The sequence below is a fragment of the Eubalaena glacialis genome, chromosome 16 (genome assembly GCF_028564815.1).
Source record: "Eubalaena glacialis isolate mEubGla1 chromosome 16, mEubGla1.1.hap2.+ XY, whole genome shotgun sequence".
Classification (NCBI taxonomy): Eukaryota; Metazoa; Chordata; class Mammalia; order Artiodactyla; family Balaenidae; genus Eubalaena; species Eubalaena glacialis.
In genome coordinates, this window is record NC_083731.1 from 70,919,420 (window position 1) to 70,940,907 (window position 21,488).

General features: G+C 39.2%; 1 protein-coding gene across 1 annotated transcript; it reads right to left on the reverse strand.

Moving 5' to 3' along the window:
* Nucleotides 1–1,298: 1,298 nt before the first annotated feature.
* Nucleotides 1,299–21,054, reverse strand: MED4 (mediator complex subunit 4). Its single transcript, XM_061171016.1, has 7 exons — nt 20,878–21,054; nt 10,540–10,606; nt 8,270–8,440; nt 6,468–6,525; nt 5,543–5,629; nt 3,926–4,057; nt 1,299–2,143 (listed from the first exon to the last, which is right to left on the reverse strand). Exons 1-7 carry the CDS (start codon nt 21,000–21,002, stop codon nt 1,971–1,973), a joined length of 813 nt encoding a protein of 270 aa, XP_061026999.1. The 5' UTR covers nt 21,003–21,054; the 3' UTR covers nt 1,299–1,970.
* Between the last annotated feature and the right edge of the window lie 434 nt (nt 21,055–21,488).

Here is a 21,488-nt window from a genome sequence, read left to right on the forward strand (position 1 = left end):
GATACATTTAGACCCGAGGGTTTTGGATGAGGGGTTGTAGAGCTGTACAGATAAACGCCAAGAGAGCATGTATACAGCAGCTTGATTTCTTTGAGGTACATGTGAAATTTCCACTTGTTTTCTAATCCACTGATCCATCAACACTCATAAGGAATCTATATATTCTATTTTTTTTTTTATTGGAAATTTTTTTTTTTAAATTATTTTTGGCTGTGTTGGGTCTTGGTTGCTGTGCACAGGCTTTCTTTTTAGTTGCGGTGAGCAGGGGCTACTCTTCATTGCCGTGCGCGGGCCTCTCATTGTGGTGGCCTCTCTCGTCTTGGAGCACCGGCTCTAGGTGTGCGGGCTCTACAGCACAGGCTCAGTAGTTGTGGCGCATGGGCCTAGTTGCTCTGCAGCATGTGGGAACTTCCTGAACCAGGGCTCGAACCTGTGTCCCCTGCATTAGCGGGCGGATTCCTAACCACTGCGCCACCAGGGAAGCCCAGGAATCTATATATTCTTTAGTCCTATTTTTCCGTTTGGGTTTATTTTTTTTATGTTCTTAGTCTGTGTTGGTTTATAAGTAAAAACCCCTCGAGGGAAGAGGTGCTAAGATTCTTGAACTGTGAATGGCAGTGACTGACAGGGATCTTAAAGGCTTTAGGGTCCCAGTACTTAGATTTGGATGTGAAGGCCTCACAGATTCCCATTCAGCAGGTAAGAAGCAGGTTCTTGAATCTGCCTTCTAACGGCCATCACAGTAATTTGGATACGCTTGGTTTGTGGCCAGATTTTGAGAAATACCACTTTCAAGACAGTTAAAATGTAACCAACATGGCCATTGTGCTTTGCACAAGTCTGACATCCTTCATATGGGGTATGCTTTTTCTTTTTTCAATATTCTCATTTTTTTCAAACAAAATGTATATAATGTGTATTTTTTTTAAGATAAAAGTCTACACCAAAATGTTAATTGATATGATCTCTGGGTAGAATGCTAATTTCATTGTGTCTCCTTTATGCTGAACCACATTTGCTAAATTTTCCACAAAAGATCAGGAAAAAAGAGTAAAGGGTGCAATACTGTCTAAAACTGATAAGTCAAAATATAGCTGTATAAGCATATTATTTAAACATGGAGGTTAACCACCAGAAGTTAAAAGTGATTCCTTCTGGGAACTGCCATAAGAGGGAAGGTGAAGGCCAGAGAGTGTTTTCCATTCTAAAACCTTTCATACAATTTGTTATACTTGTTATGACATTATGGTAAGTTTTCAATTCGTTTAAAAAACTACTTCATTTTATTTCTTCTAAGAATGGCAGTGTGTGCCTTTAAGAAACCTACCAAAGTTGGTTATTAACTAGTTCAGATCCTCCAAATTCTAAAGTATGTACAAAATGCAACTGGATTTACAGAAATATCCTACCTATGCTGAAAGTATAATTTAAAAAAAAAGCATAGAAAGTACAAACAAAAGTGAGTTTACAAAATATACAATAATTACAAATAGTACAAACTGAGACGATTTCTCCTGTTCCTGTGACAGAAGCTAACAGCCTTTACTTTCAAATGAGGGTTTCTGTTATTCTGAGTTATGATGCACATTCAGTGATCTGCTGCCTTTGTTTATGCTTTTCTTAATAATTCCAGGAGGCCTATTAGTGATATGTACATGGGTCATTTCCCTAAAATCTTATTTCCAGAACTACTATGCACAAGTCCAACACAACTGGAATAGAACAAGACGGCACTGAACTGAATAATCTTTTTTTCTAACAGTAAATTTTGATCTTCTCTAAATATTCACGTAGTGGTTTAGAACTGAAACCATGATTTTTGGCTTTAAAAAGCAAGTCCACTGTGATTTTTAATAGGCAGCACAATTCCACTATAGCCAATTATCACCTGGCTATTTTTACAGGTTTGCAATTATTTAAGGAACAGAATTTGATGGTATTCAATTCCGTATGTTTTGTCTTACGCTTTTTTAATCAGAGTCACTGCTACTGCTTGAGGAGTCTGTTGACATAACCTCTACATCATCTTCATTTTCTTTGTTGTGTCCTGGAGGCTCCAACACAAAGTCGCTACTGTGATTTGGTGGTAACATATTCACTGCCATATCATTTGACTGCCATGGGTACTGTGGAGCAAGGACATCTGGAGAAAAGAAAGAAGCACACATGAGAACATTTCTACTAATAATTTACTTCTTAGTTATACTTTCCTTCATGCAAATAATCTGAAGTAAAATTTCTTAAAGGCTAGAAATCAAAATACACATTTGGCCAAATTAATAATCAAATTTATCATGGAGAAATGTGATGTTTTAGTAGCTAGACTCTATGGTTTATTTTTTTTAAATCATACTTTCCTATAGTCACTATTCAAGACGTTCACAATTTCAAATCGAATGTCTCATATCTATACATATTTTATGCACATATATAATACATCATATACAGTACTTTCTATATATTCTCTCCATATATATTATAAATAGCTAATGTACACTATATTATGTACTCCAGTTTAAACTGCCTCTTAAGCTTCAATTCCACTCTTCTCCCTGGACCCTGAAAACACTTCTCCTTTGCCAGCCGCCACAATGTTAAGATCTGTCAGTAGAGGGCACTGCAAGGACTCCACAGGAGGAACAGGCTTCCCTTCCAGGATCCTGCCTTTCCCTCCTGTGGTGCCTCGTGGGTGTTAGGACGTCGGTGGCATCCCAGTTGGATGACTTCCCAGCTAGTCTCCCAGGGACCCTAGTGGTTAACTTCCTACTTGCCAGCTCTGGCCTGTGACACCTCATCTAACTTCTCTGCCATCCAACAGGCCAGAGCTACACCTTTTCCACTCAGGGCTGAATATCAGCCTTGGGATGGTGGGGGGAGCCTCTTCTCAGTCGGTCCCTTCCTTGGGTATCTGCCTCATCCTACACGTAGTAGCTGCTCCCTGCATCTGTTATTACTGCATTTAAAAAATATAGTTCTCTTTACCGTCCAGTAGTTAGTATCTGGTTACTACTCAGTAGTTCTTTAAATTTTCCTTCATATTGCTGGTGTGGTTTCTGCCTCCTGCCTGGACCTGACTGGCATATTATGATACAGTACAATCACAATGAGAAAAATGAGGAGATACCAAGGGAAACTAATGCACAGTGACTTCCCAGTTTGTACTTTAGATAGTTAACAACAGCGATGTTTATAAAAGCATTTTTAATAACACAGGGACAGCCTTACAATGAAATGTTAAGCATAAAAAAGCATTATCTACAGTATGTTTTTAGCGATGTAAAAAATACAGGAAAAAACATGAAATATGTAAAATATTAAAAGTGCTCAAAAAAGACTAATTTTTCCCTTTTTTATGCCTTTTAAAAAACTTTTAAAATGTTCTACCAGATCAAAACAAAACAAGTCACCTACAAAAGGTAAAAGATGGGGAACATAAAATAAATATAAGAACAGTACAAACCTATATGCAAAACCTGAGGAAGGCTGAAGTTCAGAATGAGCTGAGTCTCACAAAAAATGATATTCTATTTAGTTATTAAAACACCCATAAAAAGCTTTGTTAGTCACTTTGTTAATTTGGGGTTTTTTCACAAGTGTGCTCACTTGGTATTCTTTAAACTGAACATACACACATCTTATTCTGTTTATAAAGTATATTTCATTTTAAAAAGCTATGTTTGGAGCTTAGTTAATGAGACGCCTAATTCCTGAGGAAAATGGCACATAAAATCAGTTTATTCTAATTTCATAGCCTCCATCTAGAACAGTCTTTAAACTAGAGGAAGCAGAGAGGAGGATAAACTGGTAGAGAACCTAGCAACTAAAATGAGTTGGGTCCAGACCCTCAAACTTGTTCAGATCTCTGTCTTCCTCCTCATTTCTGAAAAAAACCTTTGTTTGAAAGCATTATTCTGATTAACGTTACCTGGCAATCTGCCTGCTGCAAGTGCGTCCCCTGGTAGATGACCGTTCACTCCATTAGTGGAAGGGTTGTTCATCTGGCCCAATAATCCACTTCTCATCTCCAAATCAGTTGGGTATGGTCTCCGTGGGTCCCCTAAAAAATAAGACTGCTTTTAATTTAGTCACATATGAAAATAAGCTTTGATACCTTCTCTGAAATATTGATTTTCCTTGGTTCACTTTGAAAAACTCAAGCCACATTTTCAATTTTGGAATATGAAGGTCATCTTATCAATTGTTATTAAGACATAATATATTAAAATTTTAAATACATGTATTTTTATTTCTTCTCTAGATCTTCACAATAATACACTATTCTCTATATGCAAAAAAGAAAAATCTCTCATTTAAGCAAACATTCCAAATGACAAAGTAAGAAAAGTATAATCCTGAGTCTTCTAAATTAAAACCTTTTCCTAACCAACCTCTTTGATCACGTAATTTAAAGACTAATTCCTGGGGACCTCCCTGGCGGTCCAGTGGTTAGGACTCTGCACTTCCACTGCAGGGGGCGCGGGTTCAATCCCTGGTCCAGGAGCTAAGATCCCACGTGCCGCACGCTGCGGGAACGGAGGGAGGAAGGCAGGCTAATTCCTGTAACATTCCAGTGGAGCATCAGGAGCCAATAACGTTCATTTCCAATCATGAAAGCACACTTTTTAGTTTTGGGTTGATGAAAACTTGGCCAGATTTGGACCAATTTTTTGGTAATATTTTCTCACCAACTCCAGATGATTTATCCTCCAAAACTGTAGCTACCCTTAGTGTTTCAGGTATGGCAAAATACCACCGTCAGGAGTGACTAGAGCTGAGATAACTACCTCCCATTCCTCCCAAAAGGCTGCTGCTCTACCTGAGGTCTCTGCTGTCAATACATGTAGCAAGGGACCTCCCTGGTGGCGCAGTGGATAAGACTCTGCGCTCCCAATGCAGGGGGCCGGGGTTCGATCCCTGGTCAGGGAACTAGATCCCACATGACACAGGGAAACTAAGAGTTGGCATGCCACAGCCCACGTGCCGCAACTAAGACCTGATGCAACCAAAAAAATAAATAAATATTTAAAAAAATATATATATATATATGTGGCAGTTTGTTTCTCTCTCTGCTATTTCTAATTACTCCAGCTCTCAGCAGTCCTGTGTGTCTGCTGCTGGGTGTCCAGTGCTTCATCTTTATCCCCTAAGAGTTGGGACTGTCTCTTTCTCAGGCTGGAACCCTTGTGGAAATCTTAATGGCTCAAAAAAGTTAGCTTCTGGCCAGCCTGGGTTTTACAGGTATATAAATCTATAGCTTTAGAATCATCACGTATTATACTTTTAAAATTTGTTAATTTATTACTGATTTTTTTTAAAAAAAGGAAAGAAACACATTTCCCAGTGGCAACAACTTTGTAGAAAACCAATGATAAAACCCCTGGCCTATATTATCACTTATAAGACACTAAAGATGTGAAAATATGAAACATGTTTCTAAGGATAAATACATTCCATATTTAAATCTTTTCTTCCTATTTTTGTGTACAGTCACCTAAGAATTTTCAAAACCACATATATCTAGTAAAAAGAGAATTACTTTTACCTGGGACCCAGGTCAGTGGGGCACACACAGCATTACTTGCACTAATCCTATGTGCGTACTTAATTATTTCTTCAGAGGAGACGGCACCTGAGAGAGTCAGGAGGAGAGTGTTAACATTTCAGCCTAGTCAACATACAAGTTTGTCAGTGCGCACATCACAGATGCAAGTCATACTGCACACATCACAGATGCACTTCATACTTAAAATATATTCATTAGGTAAAAAAGTACACTAGTAAATAATATGTATAGCACAACCTGGTTTTTATTTTAGAATATATGTCATACGTGTATTTGTATTGTTCTTGTTACATATGTATTACAGATCTAAGAAAAATCTGGAAGGACACACACCAAACATTAACAGTAGCTAATCTAAAATAGGACAAGAGGCGAGTTAGATGTAAATCATACCCACAAATCATTAAAAGCAAGTAACCAAAGTCTTCATTATAATTCTGACTTTTAGTATGCAATCTAAAAGATCCAAAATGGAAGCCTTTTAAAGAGAGAAGCAGGACAGGACAAGAAGTCATGCTGAGCCTCTAGAAGCACCACTACATGTGCACACACCCCAAAGCCTTATCTAGTTCTGACTTCACAGTGTCTTTCAAGATCCACCTCAAATCCCATTTGCTTCCAGCCCATATTCTCTTCTCCCAACAATTTAAAAAACACACTGTCTTTATTGCACATTTGGGTAAGAGCCGTAACTTCTATTATTGCTTCTTATAACCTGAAAAAGGATGTGACACCTCCCTAGCAATGCCCGGCATAGTGCTATAACATAGCAGGCACTTTACAATGAAAATTTATTGGAAACTTTTCAACAGCAGCAAATGATTACCAATAATCTTCTCATTAGTTTCTTGAAACCAAAATTTGGATTTTTCAGAAAGTCATTCAGTGTTCCCACAGTACTAACCTTTTCTTGCTTTTTCTATTGACTTGAGTTTTTCTTTTGCTTGGTAAACAGCTGTTGCCTAATTTAAACAACATTAAAAAAAGAAATATGGATTATTCAAAACTATACCAAGCCCAGTTTTTGGCTAAATTCACAAAATCATTTATCCCATAGAAACAATATGCAAAATTTGGAAATCCCCACAATTTATTTGCAATATTCTGAACCACCACTTGGGTATCATTTGTATCAGTTACAGTCAATGAAAAAAAGAAACATTTATGAGTCAGTCTCCATACACAAGTTAGTTGTTAGAAACAAAATGAAAATTGGATTGTTCACTACCATTTTTTCTTTATGTCATCCATCATAAACATGCAGAAAACAGACCACGTACTACTCCCAAAGCATCCTATTCTTATATCTAGTTCAAGGATAAAATACCAAAAAAATTTTTTTTCTAGTTTACAAGATAAATTCTTGGATTGATAGTCTCATTCATTTATACATTACCATTACCTCCATGCTTAATGACTATTATAATGAACTCTTCCACCCACCCTCCCCTGGGCAAAGGCAAACTAAAGGGTAAAATGAAGCTAACCTAGTATATGCATCCTCCACCATAACACAGCAGTTAAGAGTATGGAGTCAGAGAGATCTAGGTTTATGTTCCATCTCTCAACTTTTACCTCTTGGGCAAGGTAGGTATTCATTTAAAATCATGGTTTTGTCTGTAAAAATAGAATAACGGTACTGACCTCATATAATTGTTATGAAGATTGAGATAATACACATAAAGTGCAAAGTACAGGGCCTGGTGCACAAGTACTTAATAACTGTTAGTTGCCACTATCTAAATCATAAAATTTAGTCTTTTTATAGTCCTTGTGTTCACTGTCTTTTGGAAATCTAATCTAGAGAAGAGTCAGCAATGTCTGGTCCATATGAGAAGCAAACTCAGCTCTTCCTACAATACCACCACATAACAATTACATTAGTTAGTATTTAGTGAAATAACTGAGCAAATAATAACAAATAAATTGTCTCTTTGAAATAGTAGCCAAGAACAAGAAAGGAAAAACTAGAGTCCTTAACATATATCCAAATCCCATCTAGTTTAGGATGGAAGACTAAATAAATGTAAATTTTAATCAATTTATAAAATTGGTATATACTTTTACTGATTTCAAAAATTATTTCTAAAACTGAAGTAGAGATTTAGACTATTAACAAATGAAAACTTAGGACAGGATAAAAGTAGAACTTCCCATTTCTATTAATTCAATCTTGTGAAATCTTCAAATAATGAAAATATGGTTCAAAAGCAATGCAGACTATCAGAAAACAATAATTAAAAAGGGAGGGACTTCCCCAGTGGTCCAGTGGTAAAGAATCCATCTTCTTCTTGGTCAGGGAACTGAGATCCCACATGCCGCGGGGCAACTAAGCCCACGTGCCACAACTACTCAGCTCGCCCGCCTCAATGAGAGAGCCCTCGTGCTGCAACTACAGAGCCCACTTGCTCTCGAGCCCATGCGCCACAACTAGAGAGAAGCCCGCGCACCGCAATGAAAAGATCCTGCGTGCCGCAACTAAGACCAGACGCAGCCTAATAAATAAATAAACGAATAAAATAAATAAATATTAAAAAAAAAAGGGAATGACATGGTCTTTCATCTAACCAAAGTGATAAGGGGTCACTTTTAGACTTGGAAATTCAAGTTTTATACCACTTCAAAATTGTGATAATAGATTTATTTTTCAGAAATAGAGTAAATAATATCCTTTTTTACATTAAGAACCAGCCTCTATCAACTTACCAGTATCTGTTCTGCTTCCTTTAGCTGTTTTTGTAGTTGCTGAATATCACTGTCTCTTTTTTCTACTTCTTTTTCTAAAACTTGCATTTCATGATGGATTTTTCCCTGATTAAGTGCCAATTTCATTAGTTCTTGAAATTCCCCATCTCTATGAATTAACAACTCCAGGACCTGTCAGATAATAGGTGATTAAAGCAGACAACAGAATACTGAAGAACTACATTCCAATGAAACGAAGAATCCACACGTGAATTGGCTGGTCCATAAAGTTTTAACACCTTCAAAGTACTATTTACTAATCATTGTTAAAAATAGCCTACCTATAATTATTTTAGAAGAGATTAATATCAAGGTTTTCTGCTTTTTCTAATTATATGCTATTCTTTCACACAAAATAAAACAAATCTTTCAGAACTAGCAATATGCCAAAATGAGCAGGTTTATTCATTTCTCAGGGAAGGTAAAATTTATTTGAGATGATTTTATTAGCTGACACCAGGAACTGAATAGACATTTCTCCAAACATATACAAATGGCCAAAAATACATGAGAAGGTATTCAACATCACTAATCATCAGGGAAGTGCAAATCAACACCACAACTGGATATGACCCTGCACCAGCTAGAATGGCTATAATCAGAAAGACAAAAGATAACAAATGTTGGTGAGAATGTGGAGACAAAGGGAACCCTTAGAATCTGAATTGGTGCAACTACTGCGGAAAACATTCCATTAAGTGTGGAGGTTACTTAAAAAATTAAAATTAGAACTACCATATGATCCAGCAATTCTACTTCTGAGTATTTATCCAAAGGAAATGAAATCACTATTTTCGAAAAGATACCTGCACTCATATGTTCACTGTAGCATTATTCACAATAGCCAAGACATGGAAGTAATCTAAGTGTCCATCAATGGATGAATGGATAAAGAAAACGTGATGTAAATCACACGCACACACACACAAAGGAATATCATTCAGCCACAAAAAAAGAAGGAAATCTTGGCATTTGGGATAACATGGACGGACCTTAAGAACATTACATTAAAGGAAATAAGTCAGACAGAGAAAGACAAACACCGTATGATCTCAGTTATATGTGGAATGTAAAAAGAGCCAAACACATAGAAAAAGAGCTCAGATTGGTGGTTGCCAGGGGGAAGGCGGCAAAATGGGTAAAGGTGGTCAAAAGGTACAAACTCCAGGCTATAAGATAAATAAGTTCTGGAAATATAACATACACCATCGTGACTATAATTAAGAATACAGTACTGTAAATTTGAAAATAGCTGAGAGTAAATCTCAGCAACTTAAAAAAGTTCTTAAAAAATGTGCAGAGGAACTGAATAGACATTTTTCCAAAGACATACAAATGGTCAACAGGTACATGAAAAGTTGCCACTTTCCCTGCAATTTTCTCAGAAGTTTTTGTCATAAGAAGAGAAAGGACTTCCCTGGTGGTACAGTGGTTAAGAATCCACCTGCCAATGCAGGGGACACAGGTTCGAGCCCTGCTCCTGGAAGATCCCATATGCTGCGGAGCAACTAAGCCTGTGCGCCACAACTACTGAGCCCGCGTGCCACAACTACTGAAGCCCGCGTGCCACAACTACTGAAGCCTGTGTGCCACAACTACTGAAGCCTATGCGCCCTAGAGCCTGTGCTCCACAAGAGAAGCCATCGCAATGAAAAGGCTGCGCACCGTAACGAAGAGTAACCCCTGCTCGCTACAACTAGAGAAAGACTGTGCGCAGCAACAAAAACCCAACACAGCCATAAATAAATGAATGAATGAATGAATAAATAAATAAACAAATAAAATTTGTTTAAGAAAAAAAAAAAGAAAAGAAAACTGGGGACTTCCCTGGTGGTCCAGTGGTTAAAACTCCACACTTCCACTACAGGGGGCGTGGGTTCCATCCCTGCTTGGGGAACTAAGATCCCACATGCCGCGTGGTGTGACCAAAAAACAAAACAAAACAAAACAAACTTAACCATGTGAGGTGATGGATGCTAACTAAACTTACTGTGGTGATCATTTTGCACTATGTACCTATATCAAATTGTTATGATATACATCTTAAACTAATACAATATTACATGTCAATTATATCTTACCTAAATGATGCAAAAAAATATCAATTTTAAAACTGCAATTAATAATTTAATAGAATCTGATCTTCCTGTTCTCACACAAAGTAAATATAAATAGGAAATTGTAAAAATGATGGAGATTTTTTGTGTTTAATTCAAAAAGAAACCACTTACCTGGTTTTCCTCTCCAGACTGTAACAACTTTTGGTTTCTTGAAATCGCCAGCATTTCTATAAGTTCTCTATAAAACAAAAACAAAGTTTGCAAAGTAAATACAATAGAGCCTCTACCTGATCTCCACCTGACTGACTTGCTGGATTCACGGTACCCACAGCAAGCTAAGTACTCAGAGCTATTGCCCCACAGGCCACTTTGACTGTGGACTTCAGCTCTCACCGGCACAGTGCATTCTCACCAAGACTCAGCTGTGTTCATTACCAGACCCATTTATTCAAACTTTACTATTACTATAATTGTATAAATTGAGTATATAAATACAAATGAAGTATGATTGTGAATAGGAAAAACTGTTTCTATAAAAACCTAAGCTTGGCAACACTCAACAGAGGTTTGCAAAGCATAACTATCGAACCAGGAGAAGTAGTCATAAAAACTCAGCAAGAGCCTGCCCTAAGACTGCTTGATGAGTGTCCAAGTGCTCATTTCACTTTAAAAAAACCGAACTAGAAAATGCAGACAATGCACTATGCGTGGTTTATGCAAGAAAAACTCCTACATAAGGGGTCTACAGGCCAAATGCAGCCCATCTGTGGTTTTTGTAAATAACTTTTCTTGGATGATAGCCACGCCCCTTCATTTACATATTGCCTAAGGCTGCTTTCCCACTACAATGGCAGAACTGAGTAGTTGTGACACAGAACTCCTCACCTGCAAATTTTTAAATTAACCAAACAGGTATCAGTTAAGAGGGATACCTACACATAATAAACCATATATTTCTAGAATGCTCATTTGTTAAATATGCTAATTTTCTACATGAAAAACAGAAGAATGATTGGGAAAAAATGTGTAGCAGGTAATATTCTATATATTAGTTTCAAAACTGTTGATACATGGGACTTAATTCAGAAATTATCCAGGAGAGGACAGCTTCACAATTAACTACCTGACACTACTAGTCAGCCCAGGGTTTGTACCTTCTCACTGGCTGCCATGTTATTTTTACCTTCATAGTTCCACCTTCCACTCACCAGCCTCAGGCTATTTTAGTGGATGGTGCCAATTGGACTCAACCTCCCTCCCATACACCATTATGTATGAATTAATTACCTAATTAATGAAAAAAGTAGATAAGGGAATGAAAAGTCTTCATTCACTCATTCAAATATTTCTTGAGTGCCTATTATGTGCCAGGCATTTTCTAGATACTTGGGTTAGTAAAGTGAACAATGGCAATTAAATTCTAATAGATAAGACAAAAAAATATATAAGTAAAACCAGAGTGACAGGGGTTAGGAAGAAAATAAAGCAGAGTGTTAAACCAGAAAGTGTCGGTGAGGTATTTTGGCTACTAACACTGGGTGGTCAAGGAAGGTTTCTCTATGGGAATATCTGTGAAGTAAAACATGAATTAAACAAGAGAAGCCAGCCAGGAGATGTGGGAGGAAAGAATGCTTGGTAAAAGACCCATCTAGCTCATTGGCTCAAAGATGGGTTTGAGGACATGTGGCCAGAGCACAGCATGCACCAGGGAGCAGGATACAAAATAAGGACAATGGAGGGAGAGAGGGAGTGAAAGAGAGAGGGAGGGGGAGGGCTGGATTGTGTAGGGCCTTGTAGGTCAGGGTACAGGATTAGTATTTCACTCTTAAGTGCAAAGAGAAGCTACTGGATTATTTTAAACAAGCAAAGGACATGACCTGATTTACGTTTTTAAACAACGGCTGAACTATCTGGAGAACAGACTGTAAGAGAGCTAGAAAAGGAATCAAGTTAGGTGGTTTTTGTAGTGTCCCAGGCAAAAGATGACACTGGCTTTGACTAGGTCCTAGCCACTAGGATTTAGTAATGGAAATGGGGAAACATGGACAGATTTAGGATATATTTTGGAGGCAGAGCTGACAGGACTTGCTAATGGATTAAACAGACATTTTATGAAAACAGCATGTTACATTAGCCCTTTTCTGCACCCCATTAATGAGATGGAGAGAGTTGATAACTCCTGGCCTAAATAAAAGCTGGTTTCTGTGGGGGAAGGGATGGTGGTGAGGGGTTGGGGGTATGGTGGGAGACGCAGAATGACCCGTTCTTGCCAATCTGGGAGCATAAATCAACAGAAAACCTTACAAGGGCTTACTTTAGGCAGAGGCGTACAGGGAGGGAGAGGTCTGTAAGATTCAGTGCTCTTCACTAACTGTCCAGGACAAAGTGGAAACCTTTGTCCACTCCAAGGGTGAAGAGAGGCTGAAGGACCCCCTGTCCTCTCTCTCATTATAGGAGTGGGAGGCCCGTGCCGCTACAAAGGAAGCAGCTGTACTCCTGGCATGCCAAATTAGAATCCTCCCACATTTCCACACAAATATAACTTACACAGGGTTAGGTCCTATATTATTTGTGATACTACACTTCAGGTAAACAATTTTCTTTTAAATTAATTTATTTTTTTAATTTATTTTTGGCTGCACTGGGTCTTCATTGCTGTGCGCGGGCTTTCTCTAGTTGCGGTGAGCGGGGGCTGCCCTTCATTGTGGTGCGCGGGCTTCTCATTGCAGTGGCTTCTCTTGTTGCGGAGCACAGGCTCTAGGCGTGCTGGTTCAGTAGTTGTGGCACAAGGGCTTAGTTGCTCCGCGGCATGTGGGATCTTCCCGGACCAGGGCTTGAACCCATGCCCTGCATTGGCAGGCGGATTCTTAACCACTGGGCCACCAGGGAAGCCCCAGGTAAACAATTAATAGGCTGGTGGGGAAACCTCAAGACTCCTATCAACGTGGTTTCTGTTCCACAATGAGTTCTGAGTTACAAACAGGTTAAAAGAAACTTTTTAGACTACAATCTACCTACAGGTTTCTATTTTTTAAATTCCTCCAAAGACTACCTGATTCTATTACATCTTACAAAGTATTGGACTGACCAAAAGGTTCATTTCGTTTTTTCCATAGATGGCTCTAGCAGCGCTTAGTGGTCTTTAACTTCATTCGAAACAACTTTGTTAGACTGTACTGTGACAGCTGTCATGTCAGCATGCATTTAAAAAAACACTTATCAAAACTGGCGAATTTTTGTGTTGCCATTTTAATATTGAAGATGGAAGAAAAAAAGCAACATTTTCAGCACATTATGCTTGATTATTTCAAGAAAGGTAAAAACGCAACTGAAATGCAAAAAAAGATTTGTGCAGTGTATGGAGAAGGCGCTGTGACTGAGCGAACATGTCAAAAGTGGTCTGTGAAGTTTCGTGCTGGAGATTTCTCGCTGGATGATGCTCCACAGTCAGGCAGACCAGTTGAAGTTGATAGCAATCAAATCGAGACATTAATTGAGAACAATCAACGTTAGACCACACGAGAGATAGCTGACACACAATATCGAAACCAAGCGCTGAAAATCATTTGCACCAGCTTGGTTATGTAAATTGCTTTGATGTTTGGGTTCCATATAAGTTAAGCGAAAAACACCTTCCTGACCGTATTTCCGCATGTGATTCTCTAATGAAACGTCATGAATATGTTCCGTTTTTAAAACAAATTGTGACGGGTGATGAAAAGTGGATACTGTACAATCATGTGGAATGGAAGAGATCGTGGGGCAAGTGAAATGAACCACCACCAAGCACACCAAAGGCCGGTCTTCATCCAGAGAAGGTGATATTGTGTATATGGTGGGATTGGAAGGGAGTCCTCTATTATGAGCTCCTTCCGGAAAACCAAACGATTAATTCCAACAAGTACTGCTCCCAATTAGACCAACTGAAAGCACGAAAAGCGTCCAGAATTAGTCATCAGAAAACGCATAATCTTCCATCAGGATACCACAAGACCGCATGTTTCTTCGATGACCAGGCAGAAACTGTTACAGCTTGGCTGGGAAGTTCTGATTCCTCTGGGGTATTCACCAGACATTGCACCTTCAGATTTCCATTTATTTCGGTCTTTACAAAATTCTCTTAATGAAAAAAAGTTCAATTCCCTGGAAGACTGTAAAAGGCACCTGGAACAGTTCTTTGCTTAAAAAGATAAAAAGTTTTGGGAAGATGGAATTATGAAGTTGCCTGAAAAATGGCAGAAGGTAGTGGAACAAAAGGGTGAATACGGTGTTCAATGAAGTTCTTGGTGAAAATGAAAAATGTGTCTTTCATTTTTCCTTAGAAACCTAAGGAACTTTTTGGCCACCCCAATAATATACTAAAAGGCTATATAATCAGGTAACAGTAAAAAAATATATGCCAAATTTCACACCCACTACTTTCTAAAGTCAAGAGGTTACAATAATGAGATTTTTTTTTAAATTTTCATTAAAAAATGCAAAGAGAAAAAGTTCATTCATAGGCTAATGACAAACTTCACATATCACAAAATCAGTATAAGTATCTATGTGTGACTGGCCACATAATGGGACTTTCTGGAAAGCCAATCATACTGGAGCAGCCTCATTCTGTGGTGGGGTTCCAATGAGTCTTAGGTGGCAAACCAAAGTGACATCTCTTCCATCACCACCAACAACCATTTTCAGGATTATAAAAGAGAGAAATTCTCACTTACCTACTGTCACCCAGTCTTTCTTTAGAGATGAACAAATAAAATAATGTGGCAGATACGGCATGAGAAAATCGGAGAAAAAGAAAAATGAACTTCTAAGACAATGGCTATTACCACAGGCAGCAGAGCGCCTCAAAAAAGAAGAAGGCTTTAACCAATCTGTCAACAGATTCAGTGAGGAGGACTACAAATTAACGAGAAATCCAAGTCTTTTTGGCATTCCTGGAGAATGGGAAGCAGAAGAACTACAGCTTCTTTTAGAGGAAGCAAAAGAGAACTCAGCACCTCAGGTGATCATGTACAACTGGAAAGCCGAAGGAGAAAGTTTCAGAAACACTGAGGTTCTTGAGGAAAATTTAAATGATTCAAAATTTCAGTGGATAAATATACTTCATCAAACGGAAAATGCTATACTTGACAATCAAGAATCAAATATAGAGAGGGATAAACTAACTGGTCAAATCTAGATACAAGAGAATTTCAATTTAGTCTCAAATTTAACATAACTGATAAATTACTCAGCTATGCTATCTCAAGCAAAGAGTACATGAATACCAAGTATAGGCACTCCTATAGGTACCGACAGCATCAAGTAAACACACCACATATAGACAGCCCAGGAGCCAATCAATCTAGAGGCAAGATCTCAAGATTGACTACTGGGTTGTCCAATGTAGGAGATGTTCTCAAAGACCATTATACTGAATGGGTAGGCTCAGAAACACAGTTCCTGAACTTGGTGGACATGAAATATATACTAGGGTTACTCAGCAAAACAGACAAATTATGTTACAGCAAGTAAAGCTAAGAAAAGAAACGAATTTACTGGGCTCCAGAGTAGAAGGATGAGATGTAATAGTTCTTTGGTTATACTAAGGCAAAGATTTGAAATTCTCAAACTAAGACCTACTCAGAACAAAAGGCAGCATCCATTGCTTCCCAAAGGGGGTGTTACTTCTTCACAAAGTCAACATATTTACAGAAAAATTAATTACCACCATCCATACCATGTGGTTTTTAACTCGACTAATTTCACACTCATCAGTGTCATCAAGATTCCTTAGCAAAAATGCTAGAAGCCAATCAAGTATTAGACTTGGGCTTCTGGTGAGAATTCTCCCAAAAGAAGAAAGAGCTCAAGGGAATATTTCAAACAGAACAAGACCCAGAATTCAAGCAAGTGGAAAAAACTGGCTCAAAAAGTAGCAAGTGAGGTATTTTCCAATTAACCATTAGTTGTTCTTAAACTATATGCCAATAAAATGAACAACCTACAAGAAATGGACAAATTCTTAGAAGGGTACAATCTCCCAAGACTGAACCAGGAAGAAGTAGAAAATATGAACAGACCAATCACAAGTAATGAAATTGAAACTGTGATTTAAAAACTCCCAACAAACAGAAGTCCAGGACCAGATGGCTACACGGCGAATTCTATCAAATATTTAGAGAAGAGTTAACACCTATCCTTCTGAAACTATTTCAAAAAATTGCAGAGGAAGTAAAACTCCCAAACTCATTTAATGAAGCCACCATCACCCTGATACCAAAACCAGACAAAAATATCACAAAAAAAGAAAATTACAGGCCAGTATCACTAATGAACATAGATGCAAAAATCCTCAACAAAATACTAGCAAACCAAATCCAGCAATACATTAAAAGGATCATACACCATGATCAAGTGGGATTTATCCCAGGGATGCAAGAATTTTTCAATATCCACAAATCAATCAGTGTGATACACATTAACTGAAGAATTAAAACCATATGATCATCTCAATAGATGCAGAAAAAGCCTTTGACAAAATTCAACACCAATTTATGATAAAAACTCTCCAGAAAGTGGGCATAGAGGGAACCTACCTCAACATAATAAAGACATATGACAAACCCACAGCTAACATCATACTCAACAGTGAAAAGCTGAAAGCATTTCCTCTAAGATCCGGAACAAGACAAGTATGTCGACTTTCACCACTTTAATTCAACATAGTTTTGGAAGCCCTAACCATGACAAGCAGAGAAAAAAAGAAATAAAAGAAGTAAAACGGCCACCGCAGATGACATACTATTCATAGAAAATCCTAAAGACGCTACCAGAAAACTATGAGGGCTCATCAATGAATTCAGTAAAGCTGCAGGGTACACAAATTAATACACAGAAATCTCTTGCATTTCTATACACTAACAACAAAAGATCAGAAACAGAAATTAAGGAAACAATCTCATTTAGCATCACATCAAAAAGAATAAAATACCTAGGAATAAACTTACCTAAGGAGACAAAAGACCTGTACTCCGAAAACTATAAGACGCTGATGAAAGAAATGGGAAGATGACACAGGTGGAAAGATACACCATGTTCTTGGATTGGAAGAATCAATACTGTCAAAATTACTATACTACTCAAGGCAATCTACAGATTCAATGCAATCCCTATCAAATTGCCAATGGCATTTTTTGCAGATCTTTAGAAGAAAAAGTCTTAAAATTTGTATGGAAACACAAAAGACCCCAAAATAGCCAAAGCAATGTTGTGAAAGAAAAACAAAGCCAGAGGAATCAGACTCTCTGACTTCAGACTATACTATAAAGCTACAGTAATCAAAACAGTATGGTACTGGCACAAAGACACATTTACAGATCAATGGAACAGGATAGAAAGCCCAGAAATAACCCCATGCACCTATGATCAGTTAATTACAACAAAGGAGGCAAGAATATACAATGGAGAAAAGAAAGTCTCTTCAATAAGTGGTGCTGGAAAAACTGGACAGCCACATGTAAATGAATGAAATTGGAACACCCTCTAACACCACACACAAAAATAACCTCAAAATGGATTAAAGACCTAAATGTAAGACCAGATACTATAAAACTCTTAGAGGAAAACATAGGCAGAAGACTCTCTAACATAACTAGCAGCAAGACCTTTTTTGATCCACCTCCTAGAGTAATGAAAATAAAAACAAACAAATGGGACCTAATCAAACTTAAAAGCTTTCGCACAGCAAGGGAAACCATAAACAAAACAAAAAGAACCCACAGAATGGGAGAAAATATTTGCAAACAATGCTCAACATCGCTGATTATTAGAGAAATGCAAATCAAAACTACAATGAGGTATCACCTCACACCAGTTAGAATGGCCATCATCAAAAAGTCTACAAACAATAAATGCTGGAGAGGGTGTGGAGAAAAGGGAACCCTCCTACACTGCTGGTGGGAATGTAAATTGGTACAGCCACTATGGAGAACAGTATGGAGGTTTCTTAAAAAACTAAAACTAAAACTAAAAATAGATCCAGCAATCCCACTCCTGGGCACATATCCAGAGGAAACTGTAATTCGAAAAGATACATGCACCCCAATGTTCATCACAGCACTATCTACAATAGCCAAGACATGGAAGCAACCTAAATGTCCATTAAAAGACAAATGGATAAGGAAGATGTGGTACATATATACAATGGAATATTACTCAGCCATAAAAAAGAATGAAATAATGCCATTTGCAGCAACATGGATGGACCTAGAGATTATCATACTAAGTGAAGTCAGTCAGACAGAGAAAGACAAATATCATATGATACCACTTATACGTGGAATCTAAAAGAATGATATAAATGAACTTATTTACAAAACAAACAGACTCACAGACTTAGGAAACAAACTTAGGGTTACCAAAGGGGACAGGTGGGGGGGTGATAAATTAGGATGTTAGGATCAACATATACACACCACTATATATAAAATAGATCATCAACAAAGACCTACTGTATAGCACAGGGAACTCTGTATGTAATAACCTATATGGGAAAAGAATCTGAAAAAGAAAAATATGTAATAGGGAAGAACCTTTGTATTCTATTACAAGTTAATTACTAAAGAGACATTGCCTATAAGCTTAAATTATACATAATGGCCCATCTCTGGGAGCCCTGCCTCCCAGGTAATGAGCATTAAGCTAAAACACCTTTGTTGAGCTCACGGGAAACATCTTGATCAGGCCCACCTGTGAATGACTGCAGGGAGGAAGAAATGAACACATTCCCTCAGGAGGCTGACCTAAATTTTTGACTTTAGCCCCTCCCCTTTAAGTATAAAAGAAGCCTGAATTCTAACTCAGGCAAGATGGTTCTTTGGGGCATGAGTCCAGCATCCTCCCTGTTTGCTGGCTTTCTGAATAAAGTCTCTATTCCCTAACCCCCAACAACTCATCTCTTGATTTATTAGCCTGTCATGTGGTGAGCGGTAGGAACTTGGACTTGGTTACAGATGTATATTTATAACGAAATCACTTTGCTGTACACCTGAAACTAACACAACATTATAAATCAACTTTACTCCAATATTAAATAAAAATTTAAAAAAATAATCGTAATAAAATAAATTTTAAAAAAGAAAGTTTAGAAAATAAATAAAATAAAAACAGTATTAATTTAAAAAGAATGCTATTGGAAAAATGGCACCAATAGACTTGCTTGACACAGGGTTGCCATAAAGCTTCAACCTGTAAAAAATGGAGCATCTGCAAAGTGCAATAAAGTGGATTAAAACAAGGTATGCCTATATGTAAGACTTATTCTAAAACGTCAAAGAATGTTGACTACAGAAAAGGTGACACTTGAACTGGATTCTGGAGGATAAACGAATGATTCATCAAGTTGGAGGTGGAGTAAAAACGGTACTGAAGATGAGGAAGCTAGCTAGCTTGAGAATAGGGAGCATTCACCGAGGCTGGAATAAAGGGTATGGGAGGGCAGAGGGATGCGGCAGTAAATAAGGACAACAAGATGGATTAACAGGGGTGGAGAATGGCTTTACTGCACGCTAAGCTAAAGAGTTTGAACTTTACTTCACTGGGCAGTGGGAAGCTACCAAATATTCTACAGCAAAAAAGTAATACCAGAGGCTTTTTTAAAAAGATAGCTCTGCTCTCGGGTAATATAGAAGGATAAAACGCAGAAGCATTAAGGCAAATGAAACTGTAGGGAAGCTGCATTAAGAATTAATTATGACAGTGGGGATGGGAAGATTTTGGGACGAAGAACCAGAACAATTTTAACATCCAAGCGAATGCATTGGAGCTAAGGAACGCTTCAATCTGACAGATTACCATGAAAGGTGGCAGAATAAGGAGGAGGACATCCAATTTCATCTCCTACCTCTGCCACACACGCTGCACTCCAGCCACCCCAAACTGGTAATTCCAGCACCAAGTCGTGCGTGCTCCTGTTCCAGGCCTTTGCACATGCTGTTCCAGCCACATGCCGCCTAGTGGGTCTGCGGGACTCATTCGTCCCATGCAGTCCTTTCTCCAGGAAGCCTGCCCTAACTACCTATCAAAACAAGCTCCGCGCCACAGTCACTGTTGACACTTAAGTCTCTCCCCCTTCACACTGGGCTCCTCCTCGTCGACATCTAGCCTCCCCCGCAGGACCGTCTCCCAGCGCGCGGCACCCAGGGAAGTTCTTGACATGTCTGTCGAGTGTCGGTGGACGAAGGGACTCACACCCGGCGACCTCTAAGTTTCGCTACGATTCTGACACTCCGGGGTTCCACAGTCACTGTCAGTATTAAAATGTCCTCTAAGAGGGGAATATGCCGTCCGAGCCCCTGAGGGTTGCGGGCCCACGTCCCGACCCTCGTGCACTGTCCTTGGGAGCGTGCGCCGCAGCCCCGAGCGCGGCCCTCCCCACCAAGCCCCGGGAACCAGCCCAAGACAGGCCGGTGGTCCCGAGTCAGTCCTCCCTGCCCAGCCCCAGCCAGGCCCTCAGGCCGACGGCCTCACCTCGACAAGACCTCCAGATCTTCCAGCGCAGACAGCAGCCTCTCACGCGTGCTGTTACCGCCTGCAGCTCCCGAGCCGCCGCCCGGCCGCTCCTTCTCCTTCTCGCCACTGGAAGACGCCGCCATTCCCCGCCACGGGCCAACGTCCTCGCAGCTACGCGCAGGTGTGGAGGGGCGGGCTCGGCAAGCGGAAGGAAGGGTCACCGAGGCGGGGGACGAGAGGCGGGCGGGAGCGCCCCCTGCGCGCCTGGAGGTGCTCTGCGGACCCCAGCGCCATCTGCTGGGCAGCGAGGGCTTCTCGGGTCTAACCCTTACAGCGAGAGCCAAACCGAGAACAGGGGTCCATAGCGGTCAGGGTCTCCTAAGCCTTAGGTTCTTCAAGCTGGAATGGGAAGCTTCTGCTCAACGGATTTTAAGCATTTGAGGGAATTACATAATGGCCTGCCTCTTGTGTCGTTTCTTCGTAAAATGGGCCGGGGTCTCCTCATATTAACCTCTCTTTAGTCTGCTTCCCATAACACTGTTCCTACCCTCCTGCTTGGGCTCTCAGGGAGGCAGTAAGCACTTTGGGACAGGAACCGAAATCCATCTTATTTTCTTTAATTTTTTCTT